The sequence below is a fragment of the Patella vulgata genome, chromosome 8, assembly GCF_932274485.2.
Source record: "Patella vulgata chromosome 8, xgPatVulg1.2, whole genome shotgun sequence".
NCBI classification, from domain to species: Eukaryota; Metazoa; Mollusca; class Gastropoda; family Patellidae; genus Patella; species Patella vulgata.
In genome coordinates, this window is record NC_065886.2 from 35559393 (window position 1) to 35581077 (window position 21685).

Below are 21685 nucleotides of genomic sequence, written 5' to 3' on the forward strand. Positions count from 1 at the left end.
CAACATATCCTAGCGATGAAATCTCTTGATGGTGAAGTTGTACCATTGGTCAGAAAAGTTAAAATAATGCCAGAAGTTGAGGTACGTTCACATCATTTGTTTGTAACACTACAACTAGGGTATCATGTATTTGTACCGTTAGCAGGAGTTTCTGTATTTAATGTTTAGTTTCAAACATTTTTGGCAAATTGTTAAAATTTGTTGAGAATCTTCGAAAACTTTTGGGTTTCTACTGTCGCATAGTTTAGACTGGTCTGTCTAGTTTAGATAATGAATGTTGGGTTTACAAGTGTTTACTTTCCCAGAAGATGCTGGATAATTAACAGACTAATTAATACTCAACAATGGTTGTATGTCAGTCAGTCGAGGAGCCAATGGATTTGTATGAATTCCCAAGGACAGTAACAGTAAATTGTTCTGAAAATACATATTTCAAAATCTATACCAATATTTGTGACTGTCCCGAGGCTTAAATTTGGTGTAATAGGGTAGCTCGAACCAGGGAGTAACATAGGCCTGCTGGCGATGGCCTGTCACTTTCGGGTTTTGAACTGAGGGCCTGACAAGGAACAGTGTCTAGTTGTTCAGATGGGATGTAAAATCCCTTTACCATTAAAATTTGAGGCAACATTTACCTTCAGCGCACTGCATGGTGTTTTCAGTACAGAAACTAAAGACATTAAAGCCCATTTCATTTTTATTTACATGGGATTGGTAATCCCTCAAATGAAGCCCAGTTGCTTTAAATTTGTATAATTTAGTATTAGCTTTTTTTTGACAGAACTCAATTTTTATGAGAAATCAATCACTGGTTTTACTCTAAAAGAACAACATTTCGACAAGTAGCCTCTTTATCAAGCACGATGACATTTAATAAACTTTACGTTAATATATATGCATATTCCTGAAACAATGGCCTGAGTAATCCCTCTCTGGCCCTTGCTGGATTAGCTTCTGATACTTGCACTTTTGAGGGAGTGTGTCTATTCTTCCCGTTCAATCCAATCTATCCCCAAGCACAGCAACATGACAGCCCTTCGTTTAATCAGGAGTCTTCCCTAAAACTTTAGACAGTTATTTAAGGTATTAAAAATGGTGAAACTATTGTTCATCTCAAAACAGTATTATTTACATTGTATCCGTGTTGATAGCCTCGTTTGTCACACAATTACTTTTTCTGCAATATTCTGCTATGCAATGGTTAATTTGGTCCAATTTGGAGCTCTGTTTAAAGCGTAATGATATTGTTAAGCAGTTAGCTATTGGTTGTTAATCGGACTATTAACCAGTCATAATTTGGAACAAGAATTTGCTTTCTTTACAGCAGTGAGTAGTGGGATTAGCTCTAATCAAACGAAACACTGCGAGGGGTATGATATATATGATATTTATGGTGAAGCCGTTCCCATAAATCTTGTGTTCTGTTTAATTTTTCCCTAAATCGCTAAATGCTATTAACAGATTATTAGCTTATATTCATTATTCATATAAATAAACAGATCTGTTTTTCACGAAAGAAAATTATTATTGTAGATTTGGTTGAGTAAATTAGCTGATGAGATGAAAGATACGTTAAAAGAATTGTTAATGAATTGTTTAAAGGATGCCAAGGCTAGTAAAGGTGGTCTAGATCCTAATAAATATCCTTCACAGGTAAACGTAGTAATAAGTTATTATTATCAGGGATTATTTTACATCTGAAACTTTCAACATTGATAGCAGTTATAAATATAAAGATCATATTATGATCGGTGTTACTTGCAACCCATGTCTGAAGTCATCAAGGAACGATGTAGACATCGGGATGCAGGTGTCCTCATTATAACGATCTTTCTGTGATTTTAATACAACTGCACCGTTATGTTTGTTAAAAAGGTAGATAGACGATTAAAACATCAGCATTTTTGTTTCGGATTTAAACAAATAAAAATGCCCAGATATAGTCGTTATCAAAAAACCGATTTTAAAACCTAAATATATAGCCTACAGTTACCACTGTAACCTGGATAGCATTTGACTCTGCGTATTTTGCCCAAATTTCTTTCACATTCGTTCAATAACAAATGTTCGTTCAGTAATTCAAGAGAATCACCTTAAATCAACCCAAATTAAGAAGATTTACACTTTTCTTGTCCAAACATTCATAACTTTGCTCAGAATCAAGTAATTTGAATGAAATTCTCAATATATTCAATTTTCAATCAATTTTTGAACTATTATCGTGAGAATGGCCAACTCTTTATCTTAATATTACATTATGATCTTTAAATGTATTTTACATGATATAGCGACCCGATTGTTCTTATGCTGTAGAAAGGCAACATTATTTTTATTTTATGTTTATTTTATTTTCTTTAGATTCTATGCTTAGCTGAATCAATTCGATTCACTGAGAATTGTGAAGAAGCCATTCGACGAAGCAGCTTACATGAATTTTTACGTGAACTAGAAAACCAACTAGAGTCGTATACAAACGTTGATCTATCAGAAGGCCAGGATGTGGAAGCAAAAGTTTTAGAATTGAAATTAAAAGCATTGATCTTGGACACGATTCATTTGATAGATGTAGTTAATGAACTGATAAAAGCCAATATTCGTAGTCCTACCGAATGGTTATGGTCAAAACAACTGAGGTGGGTATTGATTATCTTTAGGTTAAACTGATTGTTTCTCGTTCTCACATCTAGAGACACTGTTGATAAGTATGTGGGTATTGATAATAAAGTGTAAAATTGGAAACTATTATAAGTGGTGGGTAGCTGTTACAGATATCTCTTATGAAGCTACTATTTTGTTTTTATGTGAACTCATCGAGCTTAAGTCAAAGTGTGATTGTGCGGCCGTTCCCTGTATAAAGTCGTCAAGGACTGGAGGACAGTAGAATTGTCGGGTGGAGCTGAGCAATATGTTTTACCGGAGTCGCTGCTTCCACAATTATGTGTGTAGTTTCAACTTATTGTATTTTATTCTCACATCTTGAGACACTAGCTATCTACTCTCTAGGCTACCATGGCTCTCATTAAAGCTTTGAGAGATTAATTAGTAAGTACATGTAAACTTAATGATATGTGAAAGGTAACACAATATATTTTAGTCCCATGAAACCACTTCAGCTCTATCTTTCTTTGTAATTTTTTTTTTTCAGAGTAAATATGCGTAAAGACGGCATGTGTGTGTTAAGAATGGTGGATGCAGAATTTGAGTACACCTATGAATATCAGGGGAATGCTGGCAAACTTGTCCATACACCACTCACAGATAAATGTTATCTTACTTTAACACAAGGTATAATATATAACATTATTATAACACAAGGGGGGGGGGGGCGATGGCCGAATGATTTGACATTTAACATAATGTCTATAATTGCATCAGATGAGGTGGTTTCGATTTCCTGCTTGTACCTCGCCTGTCCAACCTTATAGATTTTCTCTGAGTCCCCTGCTTTCCTCGCACAGCTGATAAAGACCCATGTGTACAAATGGAACCATATATTAGTCCCGAAATGACCCAATTTGTGTTGTATGGATGTTAAACCCCATTTCTCTCTCTATAACAATAGGTGCTAGTATCGGGGAAAATATCTTTCAAAAATAACTGTTACTAAAGATACATTATGTAAGATTTAGATAAAGAACTAGCCATTCTTGCTATAATAGTTCGAAAAAATATCATGCAAAATGAATAATTTGAAAATTTCATTCAAATTACTCTATTTCGAGCGAAGATATTAGCCTTTGAAGGTTTGATACGTCGTGTGCAATAATTTCAACCACCGTACTGGTTGTTTGAAGCTTAGTCTCGCTCCTCCATTTTTAGATTAAATCAAAATATGGCTGAACCGCTCTTATCTTAAATCCGATGCCATCAAGAGTTGATTATGGCCTGGATCAGTTAATTAATGTCTAATTAATAATTTAGAAAACATTTCAGGCCTAAAGAAAGACCTGCAATAGGCAGATTTAGCTTTTGCATAATGTATGTTAATAAATAAGTATAATGTCTAAAGTCTAATGTTCATAATCCAAATTTCGATCTCCTGCTTGTACGTGACAAAGAGTAGGGTCGCCTGTCCAACCTCGTTTCACCTGTCATGGTTGGTTGAGATATTTTGTTATGTTGTCGCCCGAAATCCCTTTATCACTCGTTTTTGGCTATTTTTGGGATTGAAAGAATTTAAGAATGTTCAATCAAGTATCTCAATAATGTACAATTTATTCTACAATACTTACTCTTAACATAAGTTATGATATAAATGAGTAGGACGCTGGCTCGCTAACCTGGAGATCCCTTCTTTGAACCCTATGTTGATCGAGAAAGTTCATCAGGATTTTCCGGCATGGTCCCGCCAAGTCAGTGGTGTGGGACAGAGGGCCTGACAAGCACAATGTTTTGTTGTTCGGATGGGATGGAAAACCAAGGTCCCGTGTACACATTAGAGTGAACGTAAAAGAATTTGATACAAGATTAGGCTAGAAGTGTATGGTGTATGCCCGTCTGCATTAGCTCAGTCGGAGCAGAACAGTAAGATGTTAAACCCCATTTCATTTCATTTATAATAAATTAAATTATTGCAGGTATGCATATGGGATTAGGTGGTAATCCGTACGGACCGGCAGGTACAGGTAAAACAGAATCTGTTAAAGCTATGGGAGGGTTGTTTGGTCGTCAAGTTCTTGTGTTTAACTGTGATGAGGTAAGGCCATATTTTATTTTTAAAGCACATTTCTTCTGTATTCATGTAGGAGGTTTGGGTGGTCTAGTGTTCTAATACGTGCGTTTTAGATCAAAAGGTCAGTAATTCAGTCAAATGGTGTGGTTTCGATGCCAAACGGGGGGTTGGATGGCTTAGTGGTTAGCACGTGTGCGCTGTATCATTAAGTCTGTCATTGAGTCAACTGGCGTGGTTTCGAACCCCCGGTTGTACGTGGCAAGGAGTAGGGTCGCCTGTCCAACCTCGTGGGTTTTCCCCGGGTCCTCCGGTTTCCTCCCACTGCTAAAGACCCCTCCGCGCAAGTGAATTATAGAAATAAAATTGAACCATATGTTAGTCCCGAAATGACCTAGTTTGTGTCGAGTGGACGTTAAACCCCATTTCTCTCTCTCTCTCTCGATGCCAAACTTATGCTTGACAAGGAGTCACTGCAGCGTCACAGGTTTTCTGTTTATCCTCCGTATTCCTCCCATTACATGCAAGCTAATTATTTAAATAAAATGGTACCATATTAGTCCCAAAATAACTTAGTTTGTGTTAGGTGGATGTTAAACCTCCTTTCTCTCTCTTTGTATTCATTTTAATGTTCTACTAGAAATACATATTATTTAACATTACTTCGGTATTTAGGGTTTAGGGTATTGTAAGGTACTGTTTGACATTTCTTCTTTATTTAGGGTATTGATGTAAAATCCATGGGTCGTATTTTTATTGGTCTGGTAAAATGTGGAGCATGGGGATGTTTTGATGAGTTTAATCGTTTAGAAGAAGCTGTACTGTCAGCCGTATCAATGCAGATTCAAGTTATACAAGATGCCATTAAAAATAAAGCTTCAAGAATCGAACTTCTGGGTAAAAGTGTAAGTTAACTTTTCTTGAAATTTATAAATTTATCCTTGGATACTTCTTTTTTAATGCTGATAATGGAATGTTTGGTTGAGTTCATCTTCAGCAAAAAGTCACCAAGCTAGCATTTTATTTGGTTATGTTTTAACTTTGAGCCAGAAATGCCGAACACTGTATTCATCAGCCCGTTTGGTGCCGAAAAGTAGGACGTTAAATTTCATGTAACTTTGACTGGATTTTGACAAACCGACATCTCATCATAAGCCCACTCTTAGTGTGTCAAATTTTACTTCTTCGGATATTCTTTTCTGTAATGAAAATAAAAATAAATTTAAAATTGAATATTTTAGAATCTGTAAGAAGGTCCCTTCTTTGAGTAGCATTTAGTAATCGAATAGTAACATATTAAAACTGTACGGAATAACAGTTACAGGATTATAAACATGCAACGTTTCGACGATCATCTCAGTGTTATTTGGAGAAGTTTTTTTGATGTGATTTCATTTTGTCCAGGCAAAATTACCTTCATAGCACACTGCATGGCGTATGCTTGTTTTTCTTAGCCAGATTGTTGCAGAAAAATAGCTCTCTAAATCCGATATTCATTCATTCATTTAAAAACTCTTACGTCATGGACATTTTTCAATTTATTTCAGGTTGATATTAATCATAACTCAGGAATATTTATCACCATGAACCCAGCTGGTAAAGGTTACGGAGGTCGACAGAAACTACCCGATAATTTAAAACAGCTGTTCCGTCCAGTAGCAATGTCTCGACCAGATAATGAACAAATTGCAGAAGTTATTCTGTTCTCAGAAGGTTTCAAACAAGCCAAGAGTGTTGGCAGTAAATTGGTGGCCATCTTTAATCTGTCCAAGTAAGTGTTGTGAATTGAGTTGTTCAGCTTTTTTTTTTTAAACAATATTTATTCAAAATTGAATATAATGAGGAACTGGGAGTAGGGTCGCCCCTCCAACCTCATTGGTTTTCTCCATGCCCTTAGGTTTCCTCCCGCTGCTAAAGACCACTGCATGGAAGCAAATTAATGATATAAAAATTGAACCATATGTTATTCTTGAAATGACTTAGTTTCTGTCGAAATGACCTATAACAAATTTTGATTACTGAATTTTCCAGTTTGGCTTTACTCTAGTTAATAGCGCAGGACGGATTGAATGGCTAGGATGGTTTGCACTTGAAATAACTCTTTAACAGTTAAAATCTGCTGAAAAGTAGGTGGAAACACATTTGTTAGGGCAAACACCCTTCTCCATGAGCCCGCTTGGTGCAATGAAATAAAATTTGGGTTTAAGTCCTACAGTTCTTCACTAACTGGCAGATGTTTTTTTATTGCATAGCATTGTGTACACAGGACCTTGTTTTTTCATATCATCCAAACGACTGTTCATTGTTCCTTGCCAGGCCCTCCATCCTGTATCACTGAGCTGGGTGAACCACACTGAATGGAGAATCCTGATGAATTTCTTGGCATGCTCGGTGCAAAATAGTAGACATAAAACCCTATTTCTGTTCATTTCACTAAATTCTATTTTAGAGAATTATTAACCCCACAGCAACATTATGATTGGGGTTTACGAGCGTTGAAGACAGTTTTACGTGGATGTGGAAATCTTCTGCAAATACTGAAAAAAGGATTAAATGGAGGTATGTGAGCAGAACGTTTAAAAATATTTGTACATATATAAGTACTTTTACAAATTATTTACTTTTATTTGTGAACAATATTAAAGATTTTAGACGGGACTATATCTGTTGGGGTTGGGGTTAAAGAGTATGTGTTGCATCTTAAAGTCTGTCATTGAGTCATGTGGCGTGGTTTCGAAAGCGTCACCTGTCCAACCTTGTGGGTTTTCTCCAGGTCCTCCTGTTTCCTCCCACTGTTAAAGACACCTATGTGCAAGCGAAATAAATGAAATAAAATTGAGCCATATGTTAGTCCCGAAATGACCTAATTTGTGTTTAGTGGATGTTAAATCTCATTTCTGTCTGTTGAAGGTAGCCCAATGGTCCGATGTGTATGGTCCTGGCTCCCTAACATGGAGGTCCTGGCTCCCTAACATGGAGGTCCTAGGTTGAGACATTTTCTTGGCATTTTCCAATCTTTTTCTCCCTTGTCAGTGATGGTGGGGTTGGGTGGGGAGGCCTGACAAGAAAAAACATGTAGTCGTTAGTTGGCACAAATAAATACGTTTTATTATTGTTGTAATGTTTACAGGGAAAGTTGATGCCAAGACTGAAGCGAAGCTGGTTGTACAGGCCTTACGTATCAACACACTGTCAAAACTTACATTCTCCGATGGTATTCGCTTCGATTCGCTGCTGCGTGATGTTTTCCCGGGCATAGAATTTAAAGATATAGAATATGAAGATCTAGCAGAGGCCATGAGACTCGTCTGTAAAGAAACAAATCTTTCTATTAACGAGAAACAGGTAACTATAGTAACCATTTCATTACAACGGAGATCATGTTATCTTTGTAAACTTTACTGGTTTGATACCGTTGTTGACCGAGAAAGCTCCTTAGGACTTTCCAGTCTAGTTTCCTCTTGTCAGTGCTGTAGGACAGAGCACCTGACATCGGTGCCCAAGCAAATCGTCCCTCATAGCACATGGCATCCATGCCCTTCTTCATTATAGTCTCAAACCTCGTGGGCTTTCTCTGGGTCCTCCAGTTTCCTCCCACAGCTAAAGAGCCCCTACAAACAAGTCAATTATTGAAATAAAATTGAATGGATGTTAAACTGACTCTTTGTTTTTATAGATCAAAAAGGCTCTAGAGTTGTATGAACAGTTACGACAGAGAATGGGTGTGGTGGTCGTAGGACCATCTGGATCAGGGAAGACAACTCTATGGCGTATGTTGAGACAGGCTATGGCTAAACAAGGTCAAGTAGTAAAACAATACGTTATGAATCCTAAAGCTATGCCCAGAACACAGGTAAGCGGTAAACCTCTTATATTTAGGTCAATATAAAGGGAGGCAAGTCACTAACTCAATATCATCCACAATCTAATTTAAATCAACAATGCGATGTTGTTATCTTAGTGTGAAAAGATGGACTTCTGCTATTGTTTAAGACAAAATGAGACATTTAAAATTGGCACATTAATTGCGTGCCAGAATGCTTTCTAGCACCATTTCTAATGAAGCGACTCGATGAATGAGACTAAACATACCCCACAGGAGATTACTACTTATGTAGACTGGAATAACCAGATGCCAAAGGTTGCCATTCAATTGGGACTATTTCGCCGAACATAACTGATCAGAAATTACAGTAAAAACAGAAATGATTGAATGTAAATCAGTTTATATACATTCATGTTGTCTTATTATATGAGTTGCGTCCCATTTATGTCCGTCCCATTCTAGGTGCTAAAGAATAGCGATATGGCTCCTAATATAAAGTATTGAATTAGGTTGATCTGATGATCTGGTTGAATATTAAATTTTTGTTTTGAAAGTATTGGGTCATATTTTATATAATATATCATAGTTATAAATTTACATATTGTAGTTATTGGGTCAGGAAAATATGATGTGTAGTTAACTATTGGGTCATATTGTATATAATATAATATTAATATATCATAGTTATATGTTGTATATTGTAGTTATTGGGTCAGATAGATATGGACACAAGAGAATGGACTGATGGTGTTTTAACCTACAGTGCTAGACAGGTTATAAAAGAACCACAAGGTACAGTACAATCTTATTTACACCTGTTATATTCCTCATATTCTGCTCAATGTCACTGGTTACCAGTTTGTTCAAGGATTACTTACAAAGTTCTTTGTATTGTTTATAGATGTTTATAGCTAGTACTACCTCGTAACTTACGATCACAAGATATGTGCTTGTTATGCATTCCAAAGTACAATCTACAAACTTTCGGTTCTAGAGCATTCCAGTATAGTGCACCTATATTGTGGAATTATTTACCCCATCATCTTAACACAGCTCCATCACTTGAATCTTTCAAAATAAAATTAAAAACCCATCTATGTGTTTTAGCTAGAGTGGGTCGAGATATGTGTATATATAGTGACCATAGAGTACATAGTACTCACCTAGAGCATGCATGCTTTACAAATATACATTATTATCTTCAGTAGCAATCAAATCAAAATAATTAAATTTTATGTTGATGGTACAGTATGTTATATAACCCACTCATTTTTGTTTCTAAAATAGAGAAAGAGGAAAAATGAGGTTTAACATCCACTCAACAACACATCCTGGGTCAATGCGGGACCAAAACATGATGATATTTTATTTCAATAATTTGCCAGGGCATAGGTGTCTTAAAGACACCCAAGAAAATCCCCCATATCACATTTTAAATGTGGCGCCGACAATAACACACCACCTGACTCAATTGAAGACTCTATGAGCATGATTAGAACATTTGAATGCCCAGGCCCCTTGGTTTCCAGAATACCTTTAAGATTATTTATATCATGATTACTGCCTATCTTGATGGTCACTCAAGTCACTAAAACAATCCCATGTTTTCAAGGTCTATTGAACAATCCAGTTTGGAATTAAACAATTTTGAAAGTTTTTTCTGATTGATTTAACAGAAGTACAGTCATGGATCGTTTGTGATGGTGATATCGATCCAGAATGGATTGAATCTCTAAACTCTGTCCTTGATGACAATCGTCTCCTTACCATGCCGTCAGGGGAGAGAATACAGTTTGGACCAAATGTTAACTTCCTGTTTGAAACCCATGATCTGAGTTGTGCATCACCAGCTACTATATCTAGAATGGGGATGATATTCTTGAGGTTTGTTGCTCTAATATCACATCTTTTATTGTTATGGGAGCCACAGTGGCTCAGGATTTTCCGGTGGATTCCCCCTTGTCAGAAGTGGAGTACGGAGGACCCATGCACATAAAGAAAGCATGATGGCTGGAACTCGAAATAAGAGTAGACCCTTGTGCTGCTGTCCGGTCAAAATTGCTTTCATATGCCCGTCTTTATTACCCCAGAACAGTAGAACGTTAAACATAAATTTCTCCAAATAATACATTCAGATCTTTACTAATGGAGCCACAGTGGCTTACTGAGTATGACGCTGACGAACAAGGTTCAGTCATTTTGTGCTCGGAGAACGAGTAGTCAGGATTTTCTAGTCATTAATCATTTGATCCTGAGTTTGATGCCAGTGTTTACTGAACAGAATTTCCAGTGTGCATAGATAAAAACCTCGACAGTTCATTATCCACTGAAAGTAAATTTTCCTCATAGCACATTATGGAGCAGAAACTAACCCCATTTCATTTCTACTTAAAAAGCGCTGTGACAATAAGATAAATTTCTATTATTTAAATTAAAGAAAAATGTAACTGTTTATGAGTTATTTATAATGTTATGCCCGATTTATTTTATTTTACAAGTGATGAGGATGTTGATGTCAAAGCTTTGGTAAAATCGTGGTTAAGTACCCAACCTGAGTCTGACCAACATCGTATAACATCGTGGGTTGAAGATCATTTCTATCGTGCTCTTGAGTGGGTCTTAAAACAGGTAAACCATCTTAATTTAACCACAACTTAGATCAATTGTTATACTGGAGACTCTGAACACAATTAGATGCGACCCTTTAGTTATATTTGCATCACCTCATACAGTTCTTTATGTTTTACTTTTTACACAAAAAACTAGGTAATTTAAAACATGGACATTTCAGTATATTGGATTGGTTAAGAATTTAAAACCAATTTTTGATAAATAAAGCTGTTTTCTAGTTTTAGAGTATGGACCAAATTGTAATTTATAAAGTCCATCGTGTGTAACCATTAATTACAGGAAATGCCACTTGTCTTGGCCAATTCACATCAAACTGTTTTTTTGTGTTTTTTGTAGAATGATTTTGTAGTGGATACAAGTTTAGTAGGCTGTGTTTTGAATGGATTGTCTCATCTACATAATATCAAGAATAAAGCTCACTTCTCTGTGTGTTTAATACATGGTCTCGGTGCCAATCTTTCCGAAGCTGTCAGACTAAAATTTGCCCAGGAGGTGAGTGTTGTAGGACATTAAACTCATTTCATTCTTTTATTTGTTAGAAGGTGAATGTTTTTATATATTAAGAAGAAAGAGATAGGCCTGTTAAATTAAAAAAGATATGCAAAATTAAGTCTACTAAAGATTTATTAACCCCCATAGGGGACTTTTAAAAGTGTTCATTCGTCTGTTAGTCTCTTTTTTGGGAACCCAATAACTGCTTCTTTATTAAAATTTTATGTTAAAACTTGGTGTTGGGGGATCCGTGGAGACTCGGTGAGGCTCAGCGTTTGTTGGTCACGAAAATTCATCAGGATTTTCTGGTGTTGCCCCCTCTTGTCAGTGATGTAGCACACTGTATGGCATATGCCCAGTAGGCGCAGAACAGTAGGATGTTAAACCCCATTTCTAAAGTTACAGCATATCTCCGGTAAAACTAAAATCAATATTTTAACACCTGTATTTGCTAATGCTAGATTCATATTATCACGATTCGTGCTACGATCGAAATCGTGCTTTTAATCGTGGAATAATCATGGTGATCCAATCAGGTCTTATCATATATTGAGGTCAGTCATAGCAATCGTGTTGACCATATTGAAATGTATCTGCAAGTAGCAGATCAAGGATTCAATAGGGACAATCCTATTGTAACGCATCGCATGACAGTCGAAACATGGCATCAGATGACTTACATTTTCTTGGAAGAGTTTTGGTTTCATTCCGTGAACCATATGAACAGCGAACATCATATGATCATTATCTTCAATACAGTGACTAAGTTGGATAATGAGCGTTTTCTGCTCAGGTTATGCTAAGTGATAATAATTTGCTTGATGCTTTATAAAACAAGTAATTGATAACTTTGATCTGTTAATGTTCAGATCGAGATTGGAGACATCCGAATCACAATTGGCTTGTTTCCTTCCATATCAGTTTATTGATGGTTTTTGTGTATTCTTTTATATCAGTCAGAATTTCGTTATATAAATTCTTTGTATTTTGCCCTCTATAGAACCTATTTCACTGTTATTTTAGGTATTTTCGTGGGTAGGTGAATCTCCACCCGAGAGTCGTCGTCCACTAGACACGTATTACGATGATTCAGTAGGACGATTGATGACTTATAATACTGAGGTAAATATATCATCATGTTTTCTTCTTTCTCTTTGATCTCTCCTACCCGTTTTGATTATCTATCCTTTCCTTTTAAATATGAAACGAGGCTTGTTGATGTCCTTAGATCAGACCAACCCTTTTAAATCAACAATAACAAAGCTTGTTGATTACCTTAGATCAGTCCAACCCTTTTAAATCTACAATAACAACGCTTGTTGATTGGCTTAGATCAGTCCAATCCTTTTAAACATACAGTAACAGAGATTGTTTACCATCTTAGATTTATCCAACTCTTTTTAAACCTTCAATAACAATGCTTGTTGAATCCCTTAGATCAGTCCAACCCAGGGTTCTTAATCCATTTTGAAATGAACCGGCCACGGGTAGGCCGAACGGATAGTCACCTTTTCAACAACAAACATGTTGGTTTATTCATACTCAATTCACGACAGTAATTGCATAATTCACTAATTGCATAACGTATTCAGGATAATAATAGCTGAAACTCCGAATAAACAGGACCTTTATAATTGCATACTTGTATCCATACATCGTTATAATATCGACATTTATAGTCATTATTATTTCAGCAACTTGCATTGCATATTCCTACTTTTGCTTTCATCCACCTAAACGGAAGTTATAAATTAGTAAAAACTACATGTACATACAAATGTTTTTTTTAAAAATTATATTATTCGTAAGCACATGTTAATATATATAAAAATAATAAAAGTATGTAAATAACAAAGTAGCAAAAATCAGTTTCCGTGTAGTCGGAACTCGGAAATATGCTGTACGTACGAAAGGTCACGTGGCCAATTGTCGTGATTCAGGTTAGTTTATTTTTAGTGTTACCCGTATACCCAGCAGGACTCGTTCGGATATTTGAGAGGATCTCTTCCTCAATTTCACTGAATATTAAAGAAATAAATTCACCACAATAATTAAAATCACGATATAATTTTTTTTGTCATTTCATGTCCCGTTCTGTCAAATCGTTCAATTATTGTTCATAATCATAATTTTCGATGGCAATGTTTCTTTTTGCTATGAAATACGCATTTCGGATTAACGCCCGGTTTGAAATAATTTCTATAGATTTAGGAATTAAACTCTTTGTTCTGCCATCGTCTTTCTTTGCTACGTAGGTATGATCGTCAGATTAATATGATATTTTATTGCCGATAATTTGGTTGACCTATATTGGACGTGGGAGGATCTCTGGCTTTTGGAATTTCCATTGACGACGTGCATGCTTGAAGTTCAAGGTCAACGCCGCCATCTCTATCTTCAGTTAAATCTCGTTTACGTTTCCTGGTGTCATTCTGCGAGGTGTTCAAGTACTTGACTTTTTGATGGGTTTCTTAATCGACGAGTAATAATTAACTCTTTGTAATCGGCCGAAAGTAGATTGATTTATGATAGTGGCCGGTTCATTGTTTTACCAATCGGCCTGATAATTAATTCTTTGTAAATCGGCCGAAAGTAGATTGATTTGTGATGCCTTAGTGGCCGGTTCATTGTTTTACCAATCGGCTAGATTAAAGATCAATCGGCTAAAGCTGACAAAAAACAGCCGATTAAGATCCCTGGTCCAACCCTTTTAAATCTACAATAACAATGCTTGTTGATTACCTTAGTCAGTCCAACCCTATTAAACATACAGTAACAGAGATTGTTGACCACCTTAGATTTATCCAACTCTTTTTAAACCTACAATAACAAGGCTTGTTGAATCCCTCAGATCAGTCCTTTTAAACCCACAATAAATAAAAAGGCTTGTTGACTCCCTTAGATTAATCCAACCCTTTTAAACTTGTTGATTACCATAGATCTACCCTACCATGTTAAACATACAGTAACAGAGCTTGTTGATCACCTTAGCTCTATCCCACTCTTTTAAACATACAATAACAAGGCTTGTTGAATCCCTCAGATCAGTCCAACCCTTTTAAACCTACAATAACAAGCTAGACTCTGTTAGATCTACTCTACCCTTTTAAAACATTCAATAACAAGGCTTACCTCAGATCTATAATGCTATATATTTGGTTCTGTGAACTGGTTGGGGTGTACGTAAAAGAACCCTTGACAGTTGGAATTAGATGAAGAGTAGGTGGAAACGTGGCTGTCCAGGCAAAATTTATCATCATAGAATGTCTTCATTAGCCTTCTTGGTGCACGAAAATAGGACCTTAAATTTTGTTTCATTCTAAAAATTTGGAACAAGATATGATCTTTGATTTGTTCTTATTACAATTTATTTCCTTCCTCTCTTCCTTGTTTTATTTTTTTCATACTACTGTAGAATAAAATAGAATATATATTTACCATTTGAGTAGAATATAGTTTTATCATCTGGCACCACCCAACTATTATTATTTGCACCATGTTTTTATTTAAGGAAATGGCGTTTGTTCATGGGGTAAATAACTGCATGTATATAATTACTGTATGTTATGTTGACATGTATTACATCATGTATATAATTAATTACTGTATGTTATGTTGACATGTTTAATTAACCATATATTACATCATGTGTATAATCTTCATTAGCTTGTATATTATATTAAAATACATGGGTAATAGTATGTAAGTCACGTATATATATAATTACATGTGTTACAGTTAACATTACATGTTATATAATTATATATTGTACAATGTTTTATAATGTTATATTATACAATGTTGCAGTACAATGTTTTATAATATTATATAATTATATGTGAGTTACTACATGTGTTATAAAATGTGTTACATTGTTATATAATAATGGGTGTTATATTGTGTGTGTTACATTATGTTATTTGTAATGTTTTCACCATAGCCCAATATGTTATTTACATGTGGAACTCTGGTTTCCCCTTGTCAGTTCTGCACGTTAGAGAATCCGGCAAATAGTAGCGTTTTTTCATTTGGGTAACATCCCATGTCCACATTGCCTTCAAAGTTTGAATTTTCCTCATAGCACACTACATGGTTAGTGTAGAAAAGTAGGACTTTAAACCCCATTTCATTTCATTTTGTTAGTGAAAAAAAGTAAGATGTTAAACTCTGTTTCATTTCATTTAATACAGTTAACGTGTATTGTTCATACCGTGTTGGATGTTGATTTTTGTGTTCAAATTCTGTTTTAAATTTAAAAGATATAGATTTCGAAAATATGATTATATGATATTAATTTTTCTTTCGTTGAATTAATTATAAAACATAATTAAGACATGTATGAGTTAAATCAGGAATTATCATGAATTTATCAATAGATTTTGTTACATGTAAAATTTGAACGATGAAAAATAGTTACATTTTGAAATATTCAGTTGATCTATTCTGAATGTATGTTATGTACAGAAAAGAGTAATTCCATAATCTTTTTTTAGATTCCAGAGAACCTCACCGCAGACCATTTCAATTCACCGACAGCACTGCCTGTTATCAGAACATCCGATGTACAGCGAAGTTTGGATTATTTTACTCCCTGGTTGGAAGCAGATAACAAACAACCTTTTATATTGGTTGGTCCAGAAGGCTGTGGAAAAGGGTACATGTCCTCTTCTGTCTTGTTTTTTTTATTAATTTGACTTATTGATTTTGATTATTTTATATTGTATATCTTGTCATGGCATATAACTCAAAATAAATTATAAGATAAAATTTAAAAAAAAATACCTTGCCTTTTGTGTGTTGACTGGCAACATGTTCTAGTATTGTATATACATCCAAAACGCTCTATATATCATGATAACAAGTGTTTAATTTCTCGATCACTGTTCAAAAATAAACAACCCAATTGATAATTGACAATTAACTTTTGAACAGAGGTCCAGAAATGGAACCCTCATTATCAAAATTAAACGGTCAACTTGAAACTGGATACAAATACAAATTAGATGATTTGGGGAGTTTTTAAACGATTTTTACAAATTTTCAAAGAAAGAGTTGACATCACATGAATGCGAAAGAAATTAGATCTAAATTTGCAAGATTTAATAATATATGGATTTCAGTGATTGCTTCAAACACACTATATCTCATGGTAACAAAAATACCTCCAAATAGGATTGATCTCAGCAGGCTCTAAAAGATTTATATAAGAGTTTAATATTTAATTAACTAGACTTTAAAGTAGCTTAGGATTCTGGTGACGCTGGGATTCTATCTTTTTTTTTCAAGTTTTTCATTCTTTCCATTGAATATATTTTCAGAATATTTTTCGTCATAGTTTGAACATTTCTACCCAGCATCTTAGGTTCTGGTGGCGATGGGAAGCTTACTTGTTTTTTGAATGTTGTTTATTTTCTCCATTGAATATATTTTCAGGTTATTATTACGTCATAGTTTTGAACATTTGAGATCAACCCAGATAGCGGTGGTACACTGTAGCGCTCAGACAAACCCGAGTCATATTCTACAGAAACTGAGTCAGACATGTATGGAGATCAGTTCTAACACAGGCCGTGTTTTACGACCAAAAGATTGCGAGCGATTGGTTCTGTATCTTAAAGATATTAATCTACCGAAACCTGATAAGTGGGGAACTTGTCAGATGATATCATTCTTACAACAGGTAAATTGGAGCCTGTTTCACGAAATTTTAACTAAGATAAAATATAAATTTTAGTAATTTGATTGGTTAATACTAGATTGATTTTAGTGCTTAGCCAATCAAAATTGAAGTATATACTAAAATTGAGATTTTATTGTTAAGATTTTGAGAAATAGGGCCCTGGACACTACTGTGGCTCTGTTAATATGGCATGGTTTATTAACCAGGAGGGTCAGGGTTTGATCTCGGTGTAGGCGGAGAATGTAGTTTGCCCTTGTCATTGCTACAGGTTATAGTACCTGACCAGTTTGGATGGGACAAAAAAATAATGAGGTCCTGTGTGCACATTGGCATGCACGTAAAAGAACCCTTAAGTAGGCGGTTGCGCCTCTGTCCCAGGAAAATTGCCCTCACAACGCACTTTATGGAGTGAGTCTGTCATTATCCTGCACTGGTTCAATTCAGATAATCTTATTTATCTTTAAAACTAATGTATTTAGAAATGATACAATTTCTAATATTATTGGGAGACTTTTTGATTTACCTTCAGAATATTGAAAAAATTTTAATGCTGTATTATAGTGATAGGAGGAAAAAATGATAATGTAATCAAGATTCAATCTGCTACTTGTATGGCCCCCGTTATGAGTAATAAGATTACTTAGTCGCAGTCACAGACTTGTGTTAAGCTTGGTACCAATTTTATTTTACTTTTTATTATTTGATAGGTCATCATTTACAATGGTTTCTATAGTTCTACATTAGAATGGGTCGGTTTAGAGAATATACAGATAGTAGCCAGTATGAACGCCACAACAACACTGGGCCGTCACAAACTAACAACACGGTTCACTTCTATAGTTAGAATCTGTGTTGTCGGGTAAGTCAGTATGATAGTAGCCAGTATGAATCCCATCACAGCACACACTGTGTGAGTTAAATTGTCATATTATGTTTGGATAAACTCATTTTGTTCTGATAAATTTGCCAAAATACATTTATTGTCAGATTGTCCTGATAAATCCAATAGCAAATGACAAATTGTTCTGATAAATCCAAACAACAAATTGTTCTTATAAATCCATCATCAAATTGTTCTTATAAATCCATCATCATATTGTTCTGATACATCAATCATGAAATTGTTCTGATACATCCATCGTAAAATTGTTCAGATAACGCAATCATCAAATTGTTCTGATTAATTCTTCATCAAATTGTTCTGATCAATTTATCATCAAATTGCCCTGATACATCAATCATTAAATTGTTCTGATAGATTCATTATCAATTTTTTTCTGATACATCAACCATCAAAGTTTTCTGATACTTCCTTTATCAAATGAATTATTTTTGTTTGTAGGTACCCTGATCAGGAACAGTTACAAACAATCTACGGAGCATATTTACGACCGATATTACATCGACAGTTATCTGATCATCCAGTCTGGGGTAATAAGTCAAAAGTCAACACATTAGCAGGAACTATGGTACAGTTTTATGAACAGGTAATTATCATCTGGTTCTTAACTAGAAATAAAAATAAATTAAAACAATTGAACTGGTCATCCAGGGTGGCTGGGTGACCAAACTTGCATTAGAAATATCAGTAAAAACTATATGACAAGAATGTTACTTTAATTTGACCTTCTGTAAAAATATAATTTTCAAGGACAGGTGAAAAGTCTTTACAAACTTTGTAAAACATTGTTCTTGATGGAGCATGACTATTTTTGGTTAGTGGATTATTAACCAATCATCGGTCAAACATTGTTGAAAATTTATAATTCTTTCGTTGATAATCGTAACTTATAAGTAAACTTGACATTTGCAGAAAAGCAGAACATTAAACCCATTTTATTTCAAACTTGACGGTATTTTTAATGAAAATAAAACTATTTCTGTAAGTTAAAAAGCTTTTCTTTGATTCGGTCATCTGCAGATGCCGACGATCATGAGTAGAAAATGATTCAGGATTTACATTTACGTATGTGTGAGACATTCTTCAATTATTTTTGTTTTTCCAGTTACGTAGTAAGTTTACTGTGGATGATTACAGTCATTATTTGTTCGCTCCCCGTGATCTAACCAACTGGGTGTTAAATCTTCTCCGATACGATCTACGTTCCGGAGCCAGTGAAAACTCAAGTGACACACTACTGGAGATCTGGGCATATGAAGCACGTCGACTGTTCCGAGACAAGATCGTGGGATTGGATGGTAGAAATAAATTTGATAATATTTTGATGAATGTTATACGTACGGATTGGTCAACGAACATTTTTGATGGTTTGGACAGTACGTTCTTCGTTACTTGGGGAGCTAAATCTGATTCAGGAGTCCCTGCTGTAGGTGCTGGAGCACCCCTGCCCATATTTGGTAAACCATTGGGTAAATTATCCAGTGAAGATCTCATGGCTGTTGTAGATAAAGGAGTTAGAATGTATGGTAAGTTTTGTAAAATATTCTCTCGGGTACTAGTTGTATGGCATTTATTGTCCAACTTTCCTGCATGTACCAACCTGGTTTCCTTTTTTTTCTGACAGATTTTTTTTTTTGGCCAATAAGAAAAACATGCTTTGATATTTTATTTTACATATTTAACTACATAATAATTATATATTATGGGCCTACATAACTCGCCTGGCAATGTTTTTAAAAGTCGTTTCCAAGATTTTAAAACTAGTTTTCTATAAAAACACTCAAATCTAGACCTTTCCATGAACACACAAAGTTTAATCACTAAACTTATATATTTATCATAATTGACGGACAGGGTCAGCAGCATTGGAACCAAGTAATCATGTTCAATTAAAATCATATCGGTGGTAATGGGCTCTGTCCTGTTACATTTGTTTGTGTCAGGAGAATATCTCATAAACTGTTCAAGATATCTTCATGAAATTTTTTTGCTATTTCCATGAAATCACATTTTTGATATGCATCTATTATTATCGAGCATATCTTCATAAACCATTCATGATATTCATGAAAATTTGTAGACTTTTGAAACAAATTTGTTTTAAGTCATTTTATATGCAAATAGACATAGGAATGTTTATGACTGAGTTTTCTTGTTTTTCTTGCTTTAGGTCGTGAAAATCGTGAGTTAGATTTATTGATATTTAAAGAAGTTTTAGAGAACATGGCTCGTGTTGATCGTGTCCTTACTAAACCTGGTGGATCGTTGTTGATGGCTGGTCGTAGTGGTGTGGGCAGACGCAGCTCTGTTGCTGTGGTAGCGAACATGCACCAGATGGATTTCTTCTCACCCAAGACATCTCGTGGCTATGGTTTAAAACAATTTAAAAACGACCTAAAAACAGTAAGTTAAAGCTAAAGTTAATATGGGGCCTAATATTTCTAAGTCAAGATGTTTAGTTCAAAATTTCAAATTTTTGAACTAAAAGCTTTTGAAGAACAGATAATAAAATTGGTATGACTTTGGGGTAAATATTTCTGTTCGATTGCACAGGTAAATTTGTTTGAAAAAAAAAAAATACTAATTGATATTCGTTTTCATATAATGTCTGACATTCAACTCCAGGATTGGTAGCTACAACATTGTTTTCTTTCACTAAAGACCACATATTGCACTTGTAATAAATCACAGTCCTCCTTGCCAGTGATGCAGGACGGAGGGCCTGACAAGGACAGCTGTCTAGTCGTTTGGATGGGACAAAAAAACGAGGTCCCGTGTACACATTGGTGTGCATGTAAAAGATTCCTTGACAGTTGAAATTTGATATAAGAGTAGGCCGCAGTGCCGCTGTCCGGGCAAAATTTCCCTCATAGCACACTGTATGACGTATGCCCATCTTCATTAGCCCAGTTCGGAACAGAATAGTAGGACGTTAAACTCCATTTAATTTCAATAAGCTACAGGAGTTTTGTATACATTATTAGCACACTAACAATCATGGGATATTTTAATAAAAAAAATTGTTACTGTATTAAATGTAAATAAATCAATTTACCAGTTCCATTATCCTTAGTTTTTATATCATTAACCAGGTGATGCAACTGAGTGGTATAGAAGGTAACCAGGTTGTCATGTTACTGGAAGATCATCAATTTGTTGAACCACAGTTCCTCGAATTAATCAACAGTCTGTTGTCGGCGGGAGAGGTTCCTGGATTATATTCACCAGAGGAACTGGAACCCCTGTTGACTCCACTTCGTGATATGGCATCTGAAGCTGGGTTTAGAGGAACTATGGTCAATTATTTTGCTTCTAGTAAGTGGAGAGTAGATGTAGATAATTTTGTCGTTAGCCAGTGAAAAAATGCAGTTTTTGTTAGCAACAGAAGCTATGACTTGCTGTCAATAATACAATTCCATGAATGCACGACACAGAAATGATATAAAATGACTGGTTAATTAAAAAACAAAATGATAGACACCATTG

At 35.1% G+C, this 21685-nt stretch overlaps 1 protein-coding gene across 1 annotated transcript in view; it reads left to right on the forward strand.

The window, feature by feature from the left end:
- LOC126830452 (cytoplasmic dynein 2 heavy chain 1) overlaps window positions 1–18649 on the forward strand; it is a 42776-nt gene extending 24127 nt beyond the window's left edge. The window contains exon 13 of the mRNA XM_050560840.2: window positions 18641–18649. Within this exon, the coding sequence (XP_050416797.1) occupies window positions 18641–18649 (9 nt within the window). The remainder of the gene's footprint in view (window positions 1–18640) is intronic.
- Window positions 18650–21685: the final 3036 nt, after the last annotated feature.